Below are 25,097 nucleotides of genomic sequence, written 5' to 3'. Positions count from 1 at the left end.
CTTAAGTGAAAAGGCCAACGGTGCAAAACTACCCTGTGCCCAGCTACTATATATATTTATTTATTAAAGATAGTGTTAAAATATAAGTAACACTGTCCCTTCCCGTCTAAAGAAAACGTATCCACATGACACGAGAAAGACAGCATTTCACTTTTAGTGCTGGAGAAAAGATACTGGAGACTTAAACCAATAAAGTTGAATTAAAAATTGAAAACAAATTAGGAAATTTGAAAAAAAATAAAAAAATAATGACCAATACTGAGGATGGAAGGGGAGGATTGTGAATTTAGCCTTAAAATTGAAAAGAGAATAAATTTGAAAGAATTGAATCGGGCCCACTTGTTGGGTGGGGCCCAAAGGTGGAGTGGGACCATACAGGAAGTGGACCCAGATGTGAGTTATTTTATTTTATTTATTAGTTATTCCTCATCGGTGCTTTCCTCTTCTCATTCCGAAGCTCTCTTCTGAAACCCTAAGACTTCCTCCTCCTCCTCCTTCCGATCAAAACCCTAAAGACAAAAAACCCCTTTCATTTCTTCCTCTTCTGAAATTAAATCACAGTATTTCGACTATGGGATCGGAGATCGCTCTACACAAATTCCCCTCTTCTTCCGATCACCATTCTCAGCCCACCGCTGCTTCTCACTCAGTCGTCCGTAGTAACGCATCTCCGACCAACGTCACCCAGCAATCCGTCGTTCCTCGCAAATCCACCGCCTCGTTATCATCCTCTTCTTCTTCGAGGGACCGTCACACCAAGGTCAACGGAAGAGGGCGGCGTGTCCGTATGCCGGCCCTCTGTGCCGCCCGAATCTTTCAATTGACGCGCGAGCTCGGTCATCGTTCCGATGGCGAGACTATCGAGTGGCTTCTCCGTCAGGCTGAGCCCTCCATTATTGCCGCCACTGGTACTGGTACTGTTCCGGCAGCTCCGATCTCAACCATCTCCCCGGCTATGGCCTCGTCCGGTCCGTCCGTTTCTTGTCGGGTTCAGTCGGTGGGGGTTGCCGCCGATGAGCAGGGGATGTTCGCGATGCCACCGCCGAGCTGCCGTCTGGATTTATGCCAGCCGGTGGGGTTGGACTACTCTGCCGCGGGCAATGATTATCGCCACATGCCGTTTACGGCGCTACTGTTGCAGCCGTCGACGGCAGACGAGGCGGAGGAGAGACAGGAGGAGGAGGTCTTCAGAGAATAATACAAATTTGAAAGGGATCAAACAGACACAGACAGCAAATTGCAGTACGGAAATTTACCCTTTTTCATCTCTTCTCCGTTCTCCTTCCTCGTTCTGGTTTTGGATGGAATTTGTAAAGGGAAGAAGAATCTGTAGGCTCTTCTACTACTGCTATGGAAATTCGATTATTTTTCTTTTTATTAAAATTCAAATACCTACCTTCTCTGGCTCAACTGAATGATTGGACCCACCATTGTCAACATGGCCTGCTTATATCTTCCAACGCATTACATTTTCAGTGGGGCATGAAATGGAACATTCCTAGTACTGGAAATTAAATATTATAATTATTTGTTTTTTGTCAACTAAAATCATTAAAAATCTGTTAAAGAAAGGAACTTTCAGATCAGGAAGGGATGAGATTTCTAACCTCAAAACATTTTCTGTCAAAAGAATCCATCCCTATGCCGCTTTTGTTCTGTTACTCTGCTGCTGGGTTAGATCAACTAAGAGAGAAATATACAATTGAAGTAAATACTGATACTCAAATGAAAACATCCCTTCTACTTTTAATCAAGTCTGAATGGATAGAATGGGATTTGCAATGAAGAACAGAAGAAAATGGAAGGGAGATAATATCAAAGAAGCTGCAGAGACCGTAAGATGCCTTTTTAAGTACAGATCTAAGCATCTAAAGGTTATTGGAAAGGGAGGCCAATATGAATGAGATGCAACAATGTTAGATCTATAAAAATTCTGAACTAAAATAAAACAACTCCAAGTTCGTTGCGTTCTCTTCAATCAAAGCACAAAGCAAGGGGTCCATAAAGTGCAAGAATCCTGCAACCTTTATTAATCTATTTAATATAAAATTGTAAAATAAGATCCAGAGCAGGACAGACCGAGTTTCTCTGGTTACAAATTGAAAACATTGAAGTCCAATCATCGGAGTCAATATGGAATGTTGTGGAGTCCTCCCCCCAAATCTTTATTCATGCAATAAACTGCAGATGGGAGTTATTGATAAAAAGGGGGCCCGAGACGCGAGAAGTCTTCTTGAAATTTAAAGAAGACGATGCAGTAGAGGTTAAGTCTTAATGCACATTTTGCCCGGAGTCTCAGTGCTTATGTCCAAAAATCCACCATCTCCTCCTCTTTCTACTGTCATTTGATTGCTCATCTGCAACTGAGGAACCATCTGAGTAAAATATGGAGCTATGAGTTATGGACTTGTGGCATTAATGATTAGCAGCTAATTTAGACCAACTTGATCCCAAGAAGAAAACGTCTAAGGCATCAAAAGTGAGGGTTGGACCATTAAAATTAGAGAGGTACAACTATAGAATCAATATGCAAGCCCAACCAATCAAATCAAGTTGGTAAGGAGCTCGGTGCAATTCAAGAAAATGAAACTTACATACGTTCTTATTCCGACTAAAGAATGGAATGATTACCCACGAGATATAATATCAGGAAGCTTTAGATTCAGTATGGAAAGAACAGGAAAATATTTACCTTCTTGGGGATAGATTGAATTGTAATGCACCTCTGCCCAAAAGCTCAGGAAAATGACTGCATATGGCACAACAGACTAATATATGAAGCTCTTTGCAGACAAAATTACATACATGTAACATTGATGCAGAGTTCTATTAATGAATAAAGAAAATAAAGAATGGTGGATCACAAAAGGAGGAGAGAAGTCAATGAATTTGAATATTGGAATTGTCTCTTTTTGGTATAAAAGAGATGGGTTTTGGTTTATTAGCAAGAGATAACAGGTTCGCAGTACTCAGGATACAACAAATGAAACCAAAAAGAACTGAAAAACAGTGCGGAAGGGAAAGAACAGATGCACTTTCAAAGACCATCTTCCTCCATTCAATCTGACTGAATTACAAAGGAGAAGAAATTGAAAGTAAAAATGCTAGTGAAAGAGTAAGAACAAATGAAAAGGCGTACTGCACTAAAATTCCATTTTCCAAAAAAATCAGCAAGAGAATGAGCCATGCATGGGCTCATAACCAGGTAGAATAACCAGAAAAATTACACGAGTTAATATAAACATTTGAGTGAAGAATTTACCTTGCCTTTTCTTCTGAAAACTGGGGAGAATCTCTATACAACAGGTTTCCTTAAAAGAAGTCATAACGAATATTTTAACGCCATACTGCAGCAAAAAACAGTCGTAGACACATTTAGCTTCACGAACTTTTACATTTTCATATCAATCTAGCAAGTTCATTCTAATTGACTGCATTATTGGGCATTGTTACGTCACCCAAGACATATACCGTTAATAAAATGGACATTTAACTCTGAAGTAATAAATAAGCCAATGAACACAAAATAGCTGAACCTAGAACGTTCAAATCTCTGTCATAAGTTTGCTTAATTGTTTTAGCCATTCTAAATATTAACATGGTCAAAATTATTTTAGATTTCGGTTCACTGCATGAATGAACAACAAACATATTTTAAGCTTCCAAGTTTCAACACTATTTGAAGAAAACACTTCAAAGCCGGAGACAGTGTATTGCGATGACCATACCCAATCTGCAGCTGCCTGAAGTGTTACATGATCACCCCACTCACCAGTCCTAGAAAAATTTCAAATGAAGTAGAATAAGAATTCTCCAAACAGGACTAGAAAATGGGGTTGAAAAGAATTAAATAAATAGAAGATTAAATGATACATGGACATCTTTTCCAAATAATCATCATATGCCATGGGAACATATCCCTCATAAATCTCCCGATGTGACTTGAGCTGGTATGAAGAAAAAAAAAAGAGAGAGACAGAGGTCCATGTTAAATAGGTCATAATCCAGTAGATATGAGACTGCCTCCTACGATTAAGAAAAAAGAAATAGCATTAAAATATATTTTTATTGACCAATCAGAATTGCCTCTTAGGATCTATAATGGCCTCAAAAGGTCCAATATACATACATTATTTGATCTTTTGAAAAATAGTCGAGACGAACTTATGAAAATGAAACATTTTCGCATAGAAGACGTAAAACATATATTAGACATTCTCGAAATGGAAAAGAATTTTGCATAAATTTAAAATCCATTGGATTTTTTTTTGTAGAAAAACTTAAAAAAAGACTGAAAATGAAGTTTGAATAAGTGTAGAGCTAAAAGCAACAACGACATACCTGATTCACAACATTTTCTCTCACCAACTTGTGGCGATTAGATGTTCCAAATAGTTGATCTGATAAAGCACGGAACTGAAAATTGAAAACTGATATATGTCATGGTCAATTCAAATTGTTCAATTGTGATCAGAACCACATGCATGAGAAACTACTAACCTGACAATTACCATCCCCTTTAACCTTACGTTCAACAAAATCATATACCTTCAACCTAAGATTGAGAAGGCAGTGGATAGATAACAATTAATACCCAAAATTCAATATCAAACAACAATCATACACTAAGAGAAAAGGCATGCAAGTAGCAGACTAAAAAGGATAAAAGAAATTCAAACACACACACAAGCTATAAACAATAGACTACAGATTCAACCATATCAAACAACAGAGAGCTTCTGAGATATTACCTATCCAGCAACCGTTGATGATCTGAAGTTACTTCATCAATTGATGGAATCTCACCATTAATTCTTGGGACATGCTGCCCAAATCACATGAGAAATTGTAAGGCAACTTTGTAGTAGGCAGGCAAGGACAGATATTATCTTGGGTCCCGCATACTTGTGTTAACACAGAAATGGGAAAAGAAGCAGAGGTGGGCTTTTGCAACTGTATAGTTTCAAAAGATTCCTAGATTGTCGTTCAAAAAATTAAATAAATTGTGAAAATAAAAAATAAAAAAATCAGCATATTGGGAATCAGTTAAAGAGAGCATGAGCAAGTCAATGGTTCACAGAGAAAGCATCTACCAAATGTACAAGACCCCTAAGATTCCAGTAACCATTCGAGACTGACAAAAATGCAGAAATGTTGTAAGAATAGTTCAAAATCTTCCAGAATTTCGAAAAGAAAAAAGAAAAGAACCTACGCAAATCATTATAAATATTTCCCAATTATGAAGAAATCAATTCCAAATTCTAAGAAAATATAGAGTATTCCTAGATGTCGGCAGTCACAAGCCCCAGCTAAAAAGCATGCTCCATAAAATGTCTTGCATAAATTGATCAGTCTAGGAGGTAATATTTTTATCGCAATGAATCTATGGTTTACTTCAACTGCTATGTCAAAATAAAAAGATGTAATTAGAAAATCTCACGGGTGCTGGAATCACTTGATCCATTTTCCAATCTACTTGACTATCATGCCCATGTGGATAGTAGCTATCCTCTTGACCTGGACTAGAACATGAACTAGAAGCCTCCACAGTTTCAACTACATCTTCAATAGAATCATTTTCTGCAGATTATAAAAATTTTACGCACCGTATAAGGATCACTATCCCACATACGTAGAAGGAGTAGATAGCTAGTATTAGTAAGAACCTGAACCGTAGTTCCTTGAGGATGGATTGTCCCAACCAAGCTCATACTTAGATGCTTGGGAGGGATCTTCTATATTTGAATAGCCCGAGGCCTCTGCGATTTCTAATTGGGAAAACTCCTCCTGAAGAGTGTGCGCAATAATCTCATCGTTCTCCACATGGTTAACCTCATTATTGCAATGATTTCCATAATAATGCTCATAGAAATTAACATCGTGTTGTGCCATGTCAGGAAAGTACTCGGAACTATACGATGAATCCCCATTGAAAAGACGAAGACCCCAACTAATCGCATCGGAATCATAATCGTTCATGACCATCTTCTCATAACACCTATTCAAGAAGGGGTAGTTTCTCCACCAGAGACTGCTTCTTTAGCAAGTTTGCAGAAATACCAACCCCAAAAATTTCTTACCTACCAGAGAAAGATTGAACTGCAGTTGATTACAAGCATGAGATCAATAATCAATACTTGATGTCTGAAAAGTTCCTTCTAACATCGAAGTTTAATAATTAAAAAACAAACAAACAAACAAATAAGGGACGTATTTTGATACTGATCTAACTAAGAACGCCTCTATGCATTAATATCTTCGGATGCCGATCAAAAAACCATGCAATTTCTAACCAATCCAAAGCTTTCAAGCGTGGATAAATTTGAATCAATCAAATAACAACAAACTCGTACAAACATCAAGAAGAAGACGAAAACAACTAAAAAAACGTACAGAAGAACGATCAAAACAATGGCAGACTGGATCAATGATGAAAATATGACATTAATCATCAATACAAACACTCACCTGCAGTTCAATCAAAGGCGAAAGCGATGAACGCGGTTTAAGGCTGAACCTTCCTATCGAAGAAATGTATGAGAAAGAAAAGAAAGTCCCAGAGGACTGCACATTGAAAGAAGCATACGGATGCAATAGACGACGACGACAAATGTTGTGAAAAAGCGCATTTCATGCCCTTTATATACAGTTACCGCGCGGTTGATGTGTTGTGAAAATACCATTCTCTCCCCCTAAATTATGCGTATTTCTTTTTACTTACTTAAATTACAATTTTACTTTTTCTCTATAATATACATTTATTGTTGATATATTATTATGCGTGTGAAATAATTTTCTATTATAATACTATTTAATAAGATATTGATATGAAACTATTGAAAACTTAATGGTATTTATAAAGGGTATTTTTAAAACCATTTTGAAGAATATTTTTTTATAAAAAATTAAAGGTATTTTTTTAGATTTTTTTCAAAGTTCTTTGAAATTAAAAAGATATATTTATTAATGTAGTCTAATTTTTATATATATTTTTAATAAATAAGCCACTAAAAGAATTATTTAATTGTTATCCATAATTGTTGAGTAAAATAAGACTATGAAAATTGATTTTTTTTTTTTTTTAATAGTTTCTCATTCACTACGATGAGAAGAAACAACTAAAAGACGTGTTCTTAGGGTATAATCGTAATTAATATATAGAAATCTATTAAGTGTGGGACCCACTCCATTATGGTTCAATAAGTTTACTAAAAGTTTTCAAACTTCCTTTAATTCTTTTTTTTCTTCTTGTTTTCAATCGCTCTCTCCTCTGTCTCGTGATAATTGGCTTCCATTTTCTCCATGTCCTCAGGCTTCCATTTCCAGCGAAAGAAAAACGCCGCCGCCGCCGCCGCCGCCCTCCGGTTGAATTCTACAAATTAGGAATTCTCTGACGCACCCACCGGCCTCGAATTCCTAAGTTTCATGGTCGGGATTTTGAGTGCAACTTCGCCGTGCTTCCGCCTGCAACTCAACCACTCTGTACCGCCCTCTCATAGAGCTTCACTTGACGGAAGCAGGCGGTGGAGATGGCGGCGCCTGAAACTGCGGGGAGTGTGAACCCCTGAAAACGAGTATTGTTTTGGCACGTGTGGTATGCACCACGGTCCATTGAAGCATTAAACATCACTTTCAATCCTTTGTTTTCGTTACTATGACGTGGCAATTCCGAAGCATTTGATTCGTCAACATTTTGCCATTGTTAAAAAGTATTTTTAAATTTTCATAAACTATTTGTTATTGTGCTAAAAACAGTTGTTAAATTTGTGTTATTTATTCAATAAATGTTTAGATAATTTTAAAATCCATCAATTTACTAAATACAAAATTATACAAAATATATATATAAAAAAAAAACTAATAAATAAATAATTTTTTTAAGACACAAAATTAAAATTTTTAAATTTTATGAGACACTTTTAAAAATATATAGACCAAAAATAAATGCTGAATTGTGTGTATAGTCAAAATGGCTACTAGTCCAAATTGGAACCTTAGAAGAAGACAATCTTAACGTGTGGGCTTATACCATTAGCTTCCCCTTTTGCTCATAAAACAAATGTGGAAGCCAACTCCAACACCGCCCTCCAACTTGAACAAGCAAAGTTGTTTTTTTTCTCCTCTCTCTCTACGTTGATATTGATGGATGACAAGAAAATAGCGTTGTTTGGTTCACTATAATGTTGGTTTTCGTTTAGACTTTATGGGAATGTGATATTCTTAATCGAAGATTTTAATAACATATCTAATTATAATTTTATATGTAGATCTTTTAGCAACGATATCGAGCCAGCTTGCTTCACTCGATTCCATTGATATGTGGAAATCTAAAGTTTGACAAATTTGATGGGTCGTTTGCGCTATGTAGAAATCTAGAGGCTAGAGCTATAGAAAGTCTAACGTTTGACAAATTTGACTGCTTTTATGTGGAAATCTAGAGATTTGAGCTATGCAAAGTCTAACATTTGGATCGCTTGCTCTATGTGGAAAACTAGAGACTAGAGCTGTGAAAAATCTAACAAAGCTAAACCAGCAACAAGAAAAGGGACTTAAAAAGAAAACTTAAGATTCATGTCAACCAAGTCCCAAATACTGCAAAAATGACGTGTATTGTAATGCTAAATAAATATGAATGTTCATAACGAGTCAGCCTTTGAGTATCACATGCCTTGTATGGAGTTCTGCAAAAGCCAAGAAAGAGCAGGCCGACTATCTTTGACTAAAACAATAAGATCCCTTCACTGCTACCAAGTTCAGTAACAATTATGGTATACTCATCAACTTGTTAAGAAGAAGACAGTTTCCTGGATATAGTGTATGGAAAATCAGCCGTGTTAGCTAATTCTATTTGCACAACACGGAAGCATATGTTACAGGATATCATCCGAGTTACCTTGCACCCGAAATCGATTGGCCATGCTCATCAGCTGTTACTTCAATCAGCACGTCCTCGAAAGCTTCTTCAAGTCACTCATAGACACCGAAACCAACCATTTTCGCTATGTTGAGAATCTATGGTTTTACTGTCATTCCTTGATTGGGCGACCTTGGGAGTTTTTGAGGGTGTACAACTTTCCAAGGGTGTTTGAGAGTTCCCTGTTTCTGTCCAAGCGTCTGCAATCCCGCTGACCATTTCCAAAATATCGCTCATCTTTGGACGATTCTTTGGATTTCGAACGAGGCAACGGTTTGCTACGCTTGACAGCTTATACGCAGATTTGATGTGTGATTTCCCCTTCAGCCTTGGATCCAGTATTAACTGGAACTTCTTTATGTCTGTCAGATATGGCTTCACCCATCCTAAAAGCTTCTGCTCACTCTTGGGACGGTTTTGGTCTATCGGGGCCCTACCCGTTAGGAGTTCATAAAGGAAGACCCCGTAACTCCATACGTCGGTCTTGGATGTGAGATGTCCAGTCTGGATATACTCAGGAGCTGCATATCCCATTGTTCCGACAATCTGACATGCATTGTTGTCATATTTACTGAGTTCCAAGAAAACATAAAAAGTTCTAAACAGAACTACAGCATCATGCATGTTTCTTGTCGTTTGGAATTAGTATATCTTAAAATATGTGTCAAGACCTTGAGATAACCCTGTTCAACATAGCAACTCAAAAACCAAAGCTGAACTCTACAATGACAATCCTATTAAGACCACCTGTGATGTGTGTTCGAGACATTAGACGAGTATAGCATAAAAAGATTGATGGACGCCGGGAACGACGAAGTTCATTTGGAGAGAACTGTCAGATCGTTATGTATGTGTGTGCACGTGAGTTTGTTTGGTCTTCAGACCTGAATTGAGCAATGTTCGATTGATATTAAGTAAAGTGGGTGGTACTGATCGAGCTTACCGCCGTGGAGACATGAGTAAACCCTTCTGGAGGTCCTAACCTGGCGAGCCCGAAGTCCGACAGCTTTGCATTCCATTGCTCGTCCAGAAGAATGTTTGAAGATTTGAAATCCCGGAAGATTATCTGCTAAATCTTCAAGGAATAAAGATACATGTACCCAAAAAGCTGGGAAAAGTTGCTTACACAAAGGAAGAAAAGTACCTGAACATCTAATTCTTCATGTAGATATGTTAGTCCGCAAGCAGCATCTCGGGCAATTCTTAATCTCATGGCCCAGGAAAGAGTTTTCTCTGCTCGACTTGATAAATGGTCCGACACACTTCCATTGGCCAAAAACTCGTAAACGAGTAGACGCTGTATTCCTCGTTCATCATCATCGGCACAGTAGCCTACCAATTTAACAAGGTTTTGATGTTCAACAAATCCAAGAAAATTCACTTCTGTCACCCACTCCTTATGACCCTGCCAACAAGAGGGAAGAACCTTAATATGCAAACTACTAATCCTAGGATGATTTCTGGTGATCACGAAAAAATGGAAATCACAATGATGAAGATTATAGTACAAAAATTCATTAAGCATATTTTCTGTAATAAGTTCAAAAATAGCTTGTAGCTGAAAGCCATATATGATGCATTCGGTAACGACAATCGTCTCGTATAAGTTAAATACTTGTAAGAATTGCAAATGGGTACAAAATATATTCTCATCTCCCATGAAAGTATGGAAGAAAACAAAAAGAAAAACCCTCTAGAAAACAGCACACCCTCACCTTTATCTTCCATGGAACTGCTAATGTACTTTGCTCAGCAAGACATTTTCAAATGAAATCAATGAAAAAGTAAAATTAAGTTGGCCTAAAAACTCTCATAAAAAACTAAAAAGAGCTTGCTAGTTAATATCAAGAGGCAGAAAGCTTGCCTGCAATCCCCTTTTACCAAGCTGTTTGACAGCCACTTCAACTTTTTGCGATGGATTGTCTGCACTCTTGATTGACCCTCTATAAACGCATCCAAAACCACCTTCTCCGACCATACAAGTTCGACTGAAATTCTTAGTAGCTGATTTGAGATCAGGCACGGTAAAAACTCTGAGGTTGCTAGCTCTTTCAGACATGCTGAGTACGTAATTTCTTCTTGAAGATTCCGAGCTACTGTTCGAAACGTTTTGCGAAGTAAATTCCGACCCAAATCTCCCAACTTCAACATCGGTATTTGTCGAGTTGGTGGACAAATCTGGTGTCGTGTTTGAGTTCACTGGTTTATCCCTCTTGACACCATTACAAAATGAGCAAAACCAACTCATGTCTCCTGAAATGACCAGCACATTGACTCTTCAACAACCAATCTAAGCGTTGCAGAGAAAACATGGACATCAATGTTCAACTATACCAAATCAATCAAAGGAAAAGATTGAAGTTCATTGAGCTAAAAAAGATAATGTAACAAAGTGATAAATTATCCATGCCGAGCCTTGAAAGAATTGTCCATAATTCTTCCATTAAAGAAGAAAATGGAGTATACAGAATCCCAGATCTTCTAGTTTCTTTTCTTCATAATGACAAACCAATTCATCATCCGAGAAATGATCAATTAAGAAAACAACACTTCTCTTAGTCCTACATCGTAATCGGCCCACTGTTGTAGCAAAAAGGGAAACGCGTTTAAACAGAACAGCATGAAAAGATATTCAAAAAGAGAGCAGCATCCCAGATTAGTAACTTTAATCCAAGAAAAGCAAAAAGAACAAAAAAAGGATCAGAATCAGATAATCCAAACCTATTACGCTTTTCACAAGATTGCAGGAACCATGAATCCCAACTTCCTTAGAGAATTCCGAAAGAAAATTCAAGAAGAAAAACGCCCAAAAAACGTAGAAATCGGTGGAAGGATAGGAGACGACCCGGTGAACCTCAAGAGTCTTCACACGGCAGCTGAAGTCAATCGGTCTGGTCAGCTAACGAATGGAGATTAACGAACAGGCAATCTAATTTATTGAGTCTAGGGTATAAAATATGGATTTAAGCGCAAATGCTTGACTCGGTAAGTAACAGAAGAATGATGTTGATTAAGAAGTGAAGAACGGCAGTGTGAAATTGACGACGAGAAGCAAGAAGGGCAGAAAATCGAAATGGTGAACAGGAAAACAGTGGGAGAAGTCAATGAATGAGATTCGTGGAACGAAATCACTGGGAATCGGCAGCAATTCTTAGGGCCCGCCATGGCTGTGAATGGGGTCCTACAGAACATGAATTAAAGCCGCGGAACTGCTTCACCGACCCGCAGATAAATTTTTTCTTGCCTCTTCGGCATTTATGGAGTAAATATGAACACGGATTGGCACTCTGCAACTCGTGCTATACTCGGCGGCCATTATGAACATGATTCAATTTCTAACATATCTTCCATTGTCGTCGTGTAATTATTGAAATTAGAAAACGTAAGGTATATTCATAAATATGAAAATGTATTAATTTAAATAATTAATTCATAACTGTGAAATTTTATTATATCTAAATAATGTGTAAATAATAACGGTAACACCAATTTATTGTCTGACATTTTTTAGCTACATAGTTACATTATCTAATCCTTTTTTATAAATGAAAACTATCTTCATAAACTAACTCGAGTCTTTTTAGCATGTTTTGTATTTACTTATATGCATGCTAAGAAAATTTTTAAAAAGTCGTTCAACATAAAATTTTTCCAAAAAATACACTTCACCGAAAAAAAGACGTACTTTGTTAGTATGACCAGTGTTTTTCAATTCTTTCAAGTCTAGCTTAGTCATCTTATCTTCAAATTCGCTCTCATTCAAATATGATCTCAATTCATCCATGTATCTCTCGTTTACTTGAGCATCACAATTGTAAGTTTACTGTAAGGATGAAACATAATTAATAATTATTGAAGCTTGAAATTTTAAATTAAATTTATTTTACACTAAATTGCAAAAGTTTAAATTATAAATTATATGAAAAAATTATAGAGTACAATTATTCTAAAATAATAGTTTAAATTATAAAGGACTAAGTTATTAAAATTTAAAACTTTTTTAAATTTGTGTAAGTTTCTAAATTTAAAAAACGTCAAATAAAATATTAAAAATGAATTTTAAGTAAAAACGTGATTTTCTTAAATATAAAATTAAAAGTTTATAATTTTTTTGGGATAAATTTTAAAATTAAGTAGTGAAAGTTGGAGGCCTCGTTTTGTAACTTAAAAACAACCCGGTCGGGCGAGACCGGAGTGGTTGAACCGATATTTGACGGTTATAGTGGTCCAACTAGCGATAGATCATCTCGCGCCACATTCCATCAACAAAATCATTAAAGAATTTCACTCTTCTCAAATTCTCGCGGAGTTTTTATCGTCTCCATCAATTTAGCCACCCATTCCTCCCCGCCATTTCTTCATCCCCAAATCAGGACTTCCTTTGGAAATTCCATGGCCTCCCTTGACCCAGTTTCAGCAGGTCTTCCCGATTTCTCCACCTCCATTGGAGTTCCAACTTCCATAGCTTCTTCTTCAACCCGATTGCATTTACAGATACCTTTGGATTCATTCTATATTTTCTCAACTCGAAGACTATGGGTCTCTTTCTTAAACATGCGTAATCGCACTTTTTTTTGTTCTTCACCTTTATCGTCGTGATCGTACGACTATCAATTACTCGGAATCTCCTCTTCGCTCAGCGTTGCTGATTGCGATGGATACCTAAAGGGAGTATCCGTTACATTGCCATGGTTTTGAATCATCGCAATTTTAGCTATCTATGCGAACTTATATTGGGGAATTTTAAGCACTAGGAAATGCATGTAAAGAAGATAACCGGATGCTGTCTATCTCATATTTTGTTGTTTATAGTCATTGTTCTAAGTCGATTTCCGACTATTCGTTGTGAGGATGAAGATGATTACCGTCAGAAGGGTGACCCGGCCTTACTTTCTTCGGTCACACAGATAGTTAATGGTCGGCTCACGAATATGACACGCATTATAAGCAATGACATTGGTACAAATTGGGGGTTCTGTGTAAAAGATTTGTGCGTATTCATGTGATATAGTTTGCTACTTACTATTTGTTGTATTCATGTTCTTATCTTGATAGCTCCTTGCTTTCTACCAGGGATTCCGATTGGAATGGTGCATTCAATTATCAGGATAACATCGATTTCTTAACTAAGTGTATTAAGAAGACAAAAGGTATAGTATTATAAGTTAAGTTTTTATTCTCTCTAATCGTATAAGAAGGTTATAGGCTAAACACTATATTTTTAATCTTTGATCGTATCATCTAATGTCATTTTAGTCTTCGAGGTGAGAGGAACTGCACGGAGATGTGTTGGTTGAGGGGTGATCGACCTGGTTCTTTAAAATTAGGATAACGAAAGAAATTTGTATCCATTCTGGTGTAGTCAATGTGTCTTTCTTGATCTGTAATTCCTTTTTCCACAGATATGGCATACTTACTTATTTGAATGATCTTCATCGTATAAGAAAAAAAAAAAGTTCAAGAATTACAAAATATGGGACTATAGGGGTCCATATAATACAACCCTAGAAAAAGAGAAGATTTTAACAGAGGTGAGCATACAACTAGATATCAATTGTTAGAGCCAAAATTGAAAATTGAACAAAAATGCAAGGACCAAATGCGACATAGGTTGAATCGTTTTGGGGGATAATGCTCTAGTGCTTTCACTGCTATCTATTTTACCTACAAACTCAAAATTAAGTAGTGTAATTGTTATTACACTAGAATGTAGATGACATATCCTCCTTTTTAGATGTCAGTGGCTGTCTGTTTATGTTTCTCCACGGCCTCATTATACATTCAAATGAAAAAGAGTTGAGCTAGTTGAATTGGTTGCATTCACTTTTATCATCTTTCTTTTCTATTTTCATCGCTCAGTTATTAACATTTTCTTACGTCTTACAACTTTTCCTCCATATTAATTTCTTAACAGGAGATCTTACAACACGACTGTGTACTGCAGCTGAGCTTAGATTCTTCTTCAGTAGTTTCAGAGCGAGGGGGCCAAATTCAGGGATCACGTACACTTACATAAAACCTAACAAGAACTGCAATTTAACATCGTGGGTTTCTGGATGTGAACCAGGTTGGAGTTGCAGTGTTGGAAAAGACAAAGTTGACCTTAAAAGTACAAAGTTTCCTTCTAGAACGGAGGATTGTCAATCTTGTTGTGAGGGTTTCTTTTGCCCTCAAGGTCTTACATGCATGATACGTAAGTATGTGATTAAATAATCTCTTGTTATTTTCTGCCCTCATTCTGAACTTGATGAAGTCGCACTTGCTTAAAAGAATACTTCTGTATTTGGGAATCAATTAAATACAAACCATAAGGTGTAGAATGCTTTCTACGAAAACAAAATTTTGTTAACAAGCATATAAAATACTTTGAGCTAAAACTGCGTTTACATTGTATTTCCCTAACCAGGAAGCTAACTTGATGTACTCTGGACTAAATATTTTTCGTAGTTTATTGTTTATAAGTTGTTACTTAATTTTCAAGACTTTGCCAGTATTTTTGATGATTCATTATGGATTACGTAGCTAAAATGTGGTTTATGCTTTAAAAGGATTCAAACAGTAAATTTGTTTACATTGTGTTTCCCTAACCAGGACGATACCTTAGCATACTTTGTACTCAATATTTCTGACAGTTTGTTGTTTATTAGTTATAATTTAATGTTCAAGCTCTTTCCCGACATTTATAATTTGATTTATTTTGCTGAAAGTCTTGAATGAAATATTTGAACATTCACCTAACATGTTCACCTTCTTTTTTCCCAAAAAATCAAATGAAGCTTGCCCGTTAGGATCTTATTGTCCTTTTGCAAAACTGAATAAGACAACTGGAATATGTGATCCGTAAGTTCATACCCCTTGTCAAAGTCATTTTCCACTTAAATTACTAAATTTTATGTTGGGCCTATGTCTCTGAACTTTGTGATATGATCTGTAGGTATAGTTACCAGATACCTCCTGGACAACCTAATCATACATGTGGAGGAGCAGATTTATGGGCCGACGTTCGAAGCAGCAGTGAAATTTTTTGTTCACCTGGATCATACTGCCCTACTACAACAAGCACAGTTACTTGCAGTAGTGGGTATTAATCCTCATCTGTGTACTCGGACTGTTTGTCATGTATCTCATCTTGATTTCTTCAAGGGCCTACATGAACTGCTAATTATTTTATTTCACATTAGTATGTGATAATTACTTTCTTCCTAGTATCTAGTTTACATTAGTATGTGATATTTGCTGTCATTCTCACAGTGTCGGTGTTCTAATCCATGTTCTTACTTCTGTGTTAGGCATTACTGCAGGATGGGTTCTACTTCTGAACAACGTAAGTCGTGCAAGTTAATTCTCATGGCATGCCATTTGTTATCAACTTGAAAATTGAAATGGTATTAAATTCTATATAGTAAGCTAATTCTGTTGAAGTATGCGAGTCCTTTTAGTTCTATCTATTTGCATAACATTTATTTTGGGTTATTTGTAATGGAAGTTCAATAATATCTAGGATGAGATGACCTTCTTTAAATATGGTGTATGACACGGGAGAAATATAATTGTAAAAGTAAAGGGATGAAGTTGATGGGAAGTAGAATTTGAAATGGAAATTTCTGATGATGTTGATCTTTATTATTATTGAAAGAGAATAATACAAAGGATTTACGAAGTATTCCAGGGGCTTACTTCTCTTCCAAAGAAAAAGGGCTTCAAACCCTTTCCTATTTTGGTTCGGAGCATGCACCAATCTAAGCCTTAAGAGAGTAAAGGAAAGTAAAGAAATATAAGATCAAGTCGAAAAAAAGCCTATACAGAAAGTGGCTTTCAACAATTTGAACAAGGATATAGATTAAATGAATTGGTGACCATTGAGATCGACCACTTCTCCCTTATTTCTAAGTATGAGTGCGCAAGGAACATTGTCCATCATGATGAATAAAATGGGGTAGAAGGGAATGCCTATCTAACATCTCCAGAATGCCTATCTAACATCTCCAAAGGCTATTATGAAATTAGAGTATTTAGGCAATTGCTCATTCGTATAAATTCCTTCTTCTACTTTTACTTATGCTTGCTTACATGATGTTAGAGGTTTTGTTGCAAGATGTCTTGGTTATCAAGTGCACTTCTGTTAACAGTGGACAAGACATCATAAAGTTGATGAAAGGGATTTTAGAGTGGTTGGCAGTCAACATACTGGGTCATAGTTGGTGTTTGACTTTATATTTCGATAAAAGTGAGGGTTCTGCATGTGTTTATGGATTTTAGTACTGTTGTACATCATTGACATTTAGTTGGTGACATATCATTTGGAGAAGGTGTTTTAACTAGGGCTGGATCACAATTTGATAAGCTGTCTGGTAAGAAGGAAAGCTCAGTTAGGATTTGATGGTTTTCATCTTTCATCACGTATACACCCTTCAGAATTTTGTTTTGGAACGGTTGATTTTGGTAATACAGAACAATCGATGCCATATGGTTTGAGGTAATGCACTTAGCTTAGATATTAAGTGGACAGGGTATCGAGGCAAATAGAATTAACAAAATTGAGAGAGATGTAGAAGATAGAAAATTTCAGCAAAAGGGGAGAAAGAGGGAAAAAGTGATCCAAAAATGGATTTGACCTTCGGTTTCAGGGTATGTCTGACCAAAGATTTTACTCGACTAGAATTGTAAAAAATGTGGCATAAAAGATTCTACTCACTAAAACTTGAGACGTGGTTAGGCTAGCAAGTTGAACCGAATCACAGATGTGCACCCGCACTTTGTCTACCCACTTTACTTAATGTGTTTCAATCAATGTGCTCAGTGATGATGTTGCCTTATTTTCCAGCAATGACTGGTGAAGGTCATGGGAGAAAGGAAATTTTTCTAAGAATGATTGTTGAAAGGTGAGACCCCCTAACATATGGAAAAAAAATCAGGCACAAATTTGGGAGATATAAGAATATAGGTGGGAAACATAATGATCATGGTAATATATTATTTACGTTCAACAATTGCAAAGAGCCAACTAAGACTATGTGAGGATACATGATTAGAATGAAGAATTATATTCAAGAAATTCTGGAAGTACTATCCAAGGATAAAATACTATAGAAACTAGTCCGGATAATAATATTTTCCTTTCCTGCTCCATATTTAAATTTCATTGTCAAGGATTTATTGTGCTTTTCTCGAGTAACTTGTTTATGGAAAATAAAATGATCCATGATTAGCAAACTTTCTTTTTAGAAACCCATTTCCCACGAAGTAAGAATTCAAAAGTTCTCATTAGGAGGCTTTTGGATTTTCAAAATCTTTTTAATCCATTTACAAGTTCTAGGTACCACCTCCAGAATTTGACATAACAATGTTATACATGAATAAATATAGGTTGGCCCGACTTGTAACCTTTGCATAAATTTGAAGAAAATATTGAATGACTATCTGACTTTTTTCCAAACTCATTCCTTAATTTTTCCGTAGTTTTTATTTGAGAAATCTTAAATCACCTTGTAATCGTATAAGGAGTTCAACATTCACCCGATTACAATAAATTATTTTTAGTAATGGTTTTGCAGCATGCTTCCAGTTGGCAACCTGCAATCCACATACTGCAAACCAAAATATACATGCCTATGGGGTCATGCTCATTGTAAGTAACTCTATTCTTTTCCCTCCTGCATATGCTTTGGAATGATAGCTGACATCAAATCTTGATTGGATACAGGCTATTTTGGCTGGATAGGTAGATGTCGTTCTCATTTATGATTCTGGATGTCATACTAATTTTCTTCTAAGATTAGAACTATGCAAGTTCGTCAAATTGCACTCTAATAACCTTTCTTTCAGTCGTGTTCAATGACTTTTCATTCATGATCATTCTATTTGCAGAATTTTTGGTGTAGTCATAGATTGGACGCTTCTTGGCATAAAATGAATAACTAACGTATACATTTGTGAAACCATTTTATGCATTGTCAAAAGCCTCTTATTCTGAATGTTCTTCTGCTTATTTAATAGAAATTACTTTTAGTATGGTAGGTTATTGAATCGCTTCTTTGTTGTCAACAATGTATATTGATATTGTTCACATCTTTGTAGGTTGCATTAAGTACTATACTGCTGATCATTTATAATTGTTCTGACCAAGTTCTTACTACACGGGAAAGGAGGTTGGCAAAACGAAGGGAAGCTGCTGCAAGACATGTTCGAGAAACAGCACAAGCCCGTGAAAGGTGGAAATCTGCAAAAGATGTTGCCAAAAAGCATGCAGGATTGCAAGAACAATTGTCACAGACATTTTCTCGTAAAAAATCCTTGAAGCAGACAGATCAGTCGAAAGGTTTGGGTCAATTACCACCTGTACATCCAGGCAGTTCAGGTGCATCAGAGCAACAGTCTGCTACATCAAAAGGAAAGAGAAAAGATAATAACCTTACAAAAATGTTGCAGTCCATTGATAATAATCCAAATAGCAACGAAGGCTTTAACTTGCAGATTGGAGATAAGAATATCAAAAAGCATGCACCAAAAAGCAAACAAAATATAATTACTCACAGTCAAATTTTTAAGTATGCTTATGGTCAGCTAGAGAAGGAGAAAGCAATGCAACAGCAAGCCAAAAACTTGACTTTCTCAGGAGTGATTTCGATGGCCACTGATACTGAAATTAAGACTAGGCCTGTGATTGAAATAGCTTTCAAAGATCTGACTCTGACATTGAAGGAGAAAAACAAGCATATAATGAGGTGTGTCACAGGGAAGCTTATGCCAGGTCGGGTTACAGCAGTCATGGGTCCATCAGGGGCAGGGAAAACAACATTTCTAACGGCTTTGGCAGGGAAGTCAACTGGGTGCATTATGACTGGTTTAGTTCTTATAAATGGAAAACCCGAGTCCATCTATTCATATAAGAAAATTATAGGTTATGTACCTCAAGATGATATAGTGCATGGAAATTTGACGGTTGAGGAGAACCTCCGATTTAGTGCTAGGTGCAGGTATGCCAATTTTCTTTATTCAGAACTTTACCACTCTTTACCTAAATATCAAATCACATTCTTATACTGCGACATAACGTGAATGGTGACTAGACTTGCTTGGATGCTAATTATCCTCAACTTACGTTTTTTAAATTTTTTGGATTTTATACATGTAAATTTTATCACCATTTTGAAACCAACACTAATTTCCACTTTGCTCTTGGTTGCATGCTGCGTGTAATTTGACTGTAAAATTCTTGTTTCAGAAAAAAGATACTGTAAAATTCTAACTGGCGATGGTCAAGTCAGAGGATATTGCGATAATTGTCAATCCTAACCTTTTACCTCTACAAAAATTTAGAATTTACACCAGTGGGTTGGGTCTGTTAAAGCAAAAAATGGGAATATTTTGGTTAAATATTGTTTGTTCCATATTGATGGATTGTTTTGACTTCGTAGATTGTCAGCTGACATGCCAAAACCTGATAAAGTTCTTGTGGTAGAAAGAGTTATTGAGTCCTTGGGATTACAAGCAGTGAGAGATTCGCTTGTTGGAACTGTGGAGAAAAGAGGAATCTCTGGAGGTCAAAGGAAACGAGTTAACGTTGGGCTTGAAATGGTCATGGAACCTTCCTTATTGATCCTGGATGAGCCTACCACTGGTCTAGACAGTGCATCTTCCCAGTTACTTCTTCGTTCACTTCGGCGGGAAGCCCTTGAAGGTGTGAACATCTGCATGGTACTTCACCAGCCTAGGTATGTATAGCATCCTTTCACCAACCTTATGTGGAACTTTAGACTGCCATTCCTCACGATACTTGTTCAATACTCCTTAAAATATATATGAACATAATTATTTTTTGGACCTTCAATTATTTATACCTGACTTTAGCACACACACATTTATATACACACTCACGCACACACACATTTATATACACACTCACGCACACACACATTGGCATCAAAACCTTGAAATCATTGGTAATTCATAGACAATTCCCCTCTCTCCGAATGGGCTCTTCTAATTTTTTAATTTATTTTTGTTTCCTGTAAGGAAACCTTCCTCTCCTTCTCCATCTCTAACACGTCTTAATTCGATATTACTTTTACTTTGCCTTATTTGGTTCTGCAGTCATAAATAAACTCATTTTAATTTTTTTGGAGTCAGCTATTCGTTGTTTAAGATGTTTGATGATTTGGTCCTTCTCGCCAAGGGTGGGCTTACTGCGTATCATGGACCTGTAAAGAAAGTTGAAGAGTACTTCGCTGGTATAGGGATCACAGTGCCAGAGCGTGTTAATCCGCCGGACCATTTCATTGACATTCTTGAGGGTCTGGAAAAGCCAAAAGGAGTTACTCACGAACAACTTCCTGTCCGGTGGATGCTTCATAATGGGTATCCAGTACCTCCAGACATGCTGAAATTATGTGATTTTGATACATCTGCAAGCGACTCAACACATGGACAAAATACTAAAGATGATGCTGGAGAACCATCTATTGGTGGCAATGTAAGGCAGGACGTGAAGTCTAATGTTGAAATGCAGCATGATCACTTCTTAAGTCATAAGGATCTATCTAATCGAAGAACACCTGGTTTAGCCAGGCAGTTTAGGTATTTCATTGGAAGGTAAAAATTATAAATATTTCTTAATTACTTGAACTATGCTGGTTGACAAGGATATGCCATTCTTTCAAAATAGCATTCAACACATTGAATATTGAAAAATTTAGCCCACTTTTTATGCCTCTCTAGTTTTTTTTATCCCATCCCTCTTTTTAAATTTTTTCTCGCCCACAAAACTCTTTTGTCCCTACATGGCCGTAAATTTTTCTCTCTTAAACTTTTATCTTTTTTCCTCTTAAATATTTTTCTCTCATTTGTTTGTCTGACCCTTTACTCTTTTTTTTTTCTTAAATGCAATGTCAGTTTTAGTAATTTGATTATTCTAAAACCACTTATAAAAATGCATTAATCATTAAAAACAACTGATTGAATCGAAATCACTTTTATAAGCATGAAACCAACCATTAAATGATTTATAATTAAAAAAATTTACGAAAGTAATTATAGTTAAATTACTTAGGGTAAAACACTTAAAATCATTAGCAAACATGCACTAAATTAATTTAGTGAAACATTGACAACTGTCGAAGTGTACAGGCAAATTTCAATTTTGTGCTTGTAACTTTGCCGTTGGTCTGGCTTATTGAATAGTTTGCAACTGTAGGCATCTTTATGATTGTGTGTGTGTGTTTGTGTTTTTTTTTCTTTCTCTTAAATAATAATAATCGTTTGTACATGGTTTTTCTCGTTTTGTCAGGGTGACCAAGCAGCGACTACGAGAAGCTAAAATTCAGTTGACTGATTACTTGATGTTGTTACTTGCTGGAGCCTGTTTAGGAACTCTTGCTAAAGTGAATGATGAAACATTTGATTCCCTTGGCTATACTTTCACCGTCATTGCTATCTGTGAGTTGCCATGCGTGAAGTAAATAGCTTGTATAATGCCTTTAATTTACTGTTTATTTTGATTACTGCACCAATGAAAGTGGTGATGTCTTGCATCAAACATACACCTGTAGGTTTTTTTAAAACATATATTCAATAATAGTTGGGATCACTTGATTATACGCCATGACAATAGTAACTTCTCCACGAACACAATTCAGACACTGCGTAGTCTATATGCTTGATTACTGACAGTTTGAAGTTCATCCCACTATATGTCTTATGTCATATGCTATTTGCTTATTTGCAGCCCTACTCTTTTTGCAGCCCTCCTATGCAAGATTTCAGCATTGAGATCGTTTTCCCTTGACAAATTACAGTACTGGAGAGAGAGTGCATCAGGGATTAGCAGTCTGGCGCATTTTCTCGCTAAAGACACACTTGACCTTTTCAATACAATCATCAAGCCGCTGTTTTATCTGTCTATGTTTTATTTCTTCAATAATCCAAGATCATCTTTTTCAGATAACTATATCGTTTTAGTTTGTCTAGTGTACTGTGTGACTGGAATGGCCTACGCATTTGCCATCTACCTTCAACCGGCTCCTGCCCAATTGGTACATACCCATAATTTACAATGCTAACTTATGACATGAAAATTAAGATTGCAGCATTTTTACCTATTTCGAGCAATAGGCATCCCTGTCTTGGGTGTCATATATAGTGTTCATTATTTGGTCTGAGGACATAAAGTTGATTCTCCTTACTCAACTTCCTCTTGCAGTGGTCCGTGCTTCTTCCTGTAGTTTTGACCCTCATTGCGAACCAAGAGAAAGACAGTCCAGTAGTCAAATATTTAGGAAACTTATGCTACCCTAAGTGGGCACTCGAAGGCTTTGTCATCGCAAATGCAGAAAGGTAATTTGTATCCTCTTCCTCCCGTTTTTTCCAGAATATAGGAATCTATAGCATGTTCCTTAGAATGCAATCTTCTTAGCATACTTCAGCTTGCATATGACAAACAAAAATACTAGTAATAAATATTCGAGATGTATGCACGGTCAATATTGTTATTGTGACTAGAACAATATTCAATATCCATGTTGAAAACAAATGCTAGAATTTAAATATTTGTTCTTGAAAACTGGTAATATAAATCACCAGTTGGTTGAGAAATCTTGGGACTTCAAAGAATTTTAATTGGTCTGTAAGTTTACTTCTAAAATGGATTTGAGGGCCGGGAATTTCAAGCCTCTGCCTGATGATTTTTGCAAGATCAATTAAAGAAACGATCGTTTCAATCTTAGCTATAGGCAAAAACAGCTTTATATATTTAATATTTGGTTCAGAAATCAGAGAAGAATCACTTTTTTATTTTATCTTTTGTACCTAATTGGAATCAATAGTTATTTATGGAACCATGACCTTGATCTTGGTTCCAGATTTCTTGCTAAAATAAAACCGTTCTAATTGGAATAATTATGCTGTATTATCAATTGAAAAACAAGTGTTGTGACTGTCTAATGTCCTGTCAGGTATTCTGGTGTGTGGCTGATAACTCGCTGTACTTCACTGATGGAAAATGGGTACGATCTTCATGACTGGCATCGTTCTTTAGTGATGCTCATCTTGTTTGGCGTAGTCAGCCGTGTCGCTGCTTTCTTTCTTATGATCACCTTCCAAAAGAAATGAGCTTAGTTAGTTCTTTCATTTTGCTAAGTTTCCATGGTAATTCATGGATCTCTTAGCCTATAGTACTCTTGAAGGCCAAAATTTTAGTAGATTTGTACAGATTAGATTCAAATCTTCAACATAGATATACAGGGCATTACTTGTTGTAGCTTAATGCCCATTTCTTGATACAGCAGCCAACTGACATGAAATGTCCAAATTACTACCATGTATTGTATTGCTTTTGGTAACAAATAACAATTTTATGACCAAGTTTGGATTTCTGTTTTGGAGATTGGGTTCCAAGTCTTACGTCAAGTTCACTCTTTCAACATGTAACGTACCAATTATGTAAGAGTCCAAGCTTAGATCCATCACTAGTAGATATTATCTTATTTAGACTCAAGTCTTTCAAGATTTTAAAACACTCTGTTGGAGGGAAGACGAAAAGAGACATCTCTAAGTTGGATTAATGGAAGGGATGATTAATTTGTCTTAGTTAAAAGATTTTGTTTCTAATTTCAATTTTTTTTTATTAGAATGTCTGACTGGGAATAAAAAAGTTAGGATGTACTATTTACTTCTTTAAATTTAAATTTCAGTATAAAAATTCTCCAAATAGCCAAAGAAATTGTATTAAAAAATATATTTCAAAATTCTCTTATGAACTGAGGGAAAAAAATAAATCGAGATGTCTTATTATAATTTTCATAAATGTCTCACATTTTAAGATTTTTTTTTTTTTTTTTTTTTTTTTTTTTTTTTTTTTTGTGCATGCATTTATCTAAAATTTTGATATGTAAAAAAAGAAAAAAAGAAGAGAAAAAAGAAAAAAAAAAAAAAAAAAGAAGAAAAGAAAATCGGAATGCCCAACGGAATGGAAACGACGCGGTAACCTTATCAGGTTAAATTACACCCCAACCATCCCAATGCCGTCAAAACGGTAACGTTATGTTACCAAGTCAAAGTGTCAAACCGTAAAACTGCTAACGAAATCCACGTGTATTCGTACCGGATTTCAAACGAGTATAAATTGAGTAAGAGAAACGGGATCGGAAAACGTTTGGAATCCGGCAAGCAAAAACGCCGTATAAATTAA

At 36.1% G+C, this 25,097-nt stretch overlaps 4 protein-coding genes across 6 annotated transcripts; 2 read left to right on the top strand and 2 right to left on the bottom strand.

Moving 5' to 3' along the window:
* The first annotated feature begins 506 nt into the window (after positions 1 to 506).
* On the top strand, positions 507 to 1,415 carry LOC111803496 (transcription factor TCP11). The gene has a single exon (XM_023687929.2). The coding sequence runs from the start codon at positions 572 to 574 to the stop codon at positions 1,196 to 1,198; it is 627 nt and encodes a 208-aa protein (XP_023543697.1). The 5' UTR covers positions 507 to 571; the 3' UTR covers positions 1,199 to 1,415.
* Positions 1,416 to 1,901: 486 nt separating this feature from the next.
* On the bottom strand, positions 1,902 to 6,608 carry LOC111803497 (OVARIAN TUMOR DOMAIN-containing deubiquitinating enzyme 12). Its single transcript, XM_087127491.1, has 11 exons — positions 6,469 to 6,608; positions 5,667 to 6,099; positions 5,441 to 5,580; positions 4,752 to 4,825; positions 4,501 to 4,555; positions 4,342 to 4,416; positions 3,874 to 3,947; positions 3,729 to 3,777; positions 3,263 to 3,347; positions 2,693 to 2,749; positions 1,902 to 2,375 (listed from the first exon to the last, which is right to left on the bottom strand). Exons 2-11 carry the CDS (start codon positions 5,983 to 5,985, stop codon positions 2,296 to 2,298), a joined length of 1,008 nt encoding a protein of 335 aa, XP_086983617.1. The 5' UTR covers positions 5,986 to 6,099; positions 6,469 to 6,608; the 3' UTR covers positions 1,902 to 2,295.
* A 1,941-nt stretch (positions 6,609 to 8,549) lies between these two features.
* LOC111804316 (serine/threonine-protein kinase PCRK1-like) lies at positions 8,550 to 12,204 on the bottom strand. The gene is given in 5 exon segments (XM_087127900.1): positions 8,550 to 9,068; positions 9,071 to 9,460; positions 9,858 to 9,980; positions 10,059 to 10,319; positions 10,779 to 12,204. Coding segments are annotated over 5 exon segments (1,200 nt in total). The 5' UTR covers positions 11,163 to 12,204; the 3' UTR covers positions 8,550 to 9,026.
* A 1,010-nt stretch (positions 12,205 to 13,214) lies between these two features.
* LOC111803939 (putative white-brown complex homolog protein 30) lies at positions 13,215 to 24,304 on the top strand. 3 transcript variants are annotated; one of them, XM_087127732.1, is made up of 14 exons: positions 13,215 to 13,904; positions 13,988 to 14,064; positions 14,829 to 15,107; positions 15,691 to 15,754; positions 15,849 to 15,995; positions 16,204 to 16,238; positions 18,469 to 18,542; positions 18,992 to 19,890; positions 20,332 to 20,628; positions 21,044 to 21,490; positions 22,200 to 22,348; positions 22,655 to 22,944; positions 23,112 to 23,245; positions 23,863 to 24,304. In XM_087127732.1, exons 1-14 carry the CDS (start codon positions 13,672 to 13,674, stop codon positions 24,017 to 24,019), a joined length of 3,282 nt encoding a protein of 1,093 aa, XP_086983858.1. In that variant the 5' UTR covers positions 13,215 to 13,671; the 3' UTR covers positions 24,020 to 24,304. The 3 variants fall into 3 exon arrangements, with proteins under 3 accessions (XP_086983858.1, XP_086983857.1, XP_086983859.1); XM_087127731.1 differs by having other exon boundaries at positions 13,216 to 13,904; positions 21,044 to 21,505; XM_087127733.1 differs by having other exon boundaries at positions 13,394 to 13,453; positions 21,044 to 21,505.
* Positions 24,305 to 25,097: the final 793 nt, after the last annotated feature.

The sequence above is a fragment of the Cucurbita pepo genome, chromosome 10, assembly GCF_057944985.1.
Source record: "Cucurbita pepo subsp. pepo isolate OVF chromosome 10, ASM5794498v1, whole genome shotgun sequence".
NCBI classification, from domain to species: Eukaryota; Viridiplantae; Streptophyta; class Magnoliopsida; order Cucurbitales; family Cucurbitaceae; genus Cucurbita; species Cucurbita pepo.
Note: the sequence above shows the minus strand (reverse complement) of the source record. Positions and strands in the feature narration are given on the sequence as shown.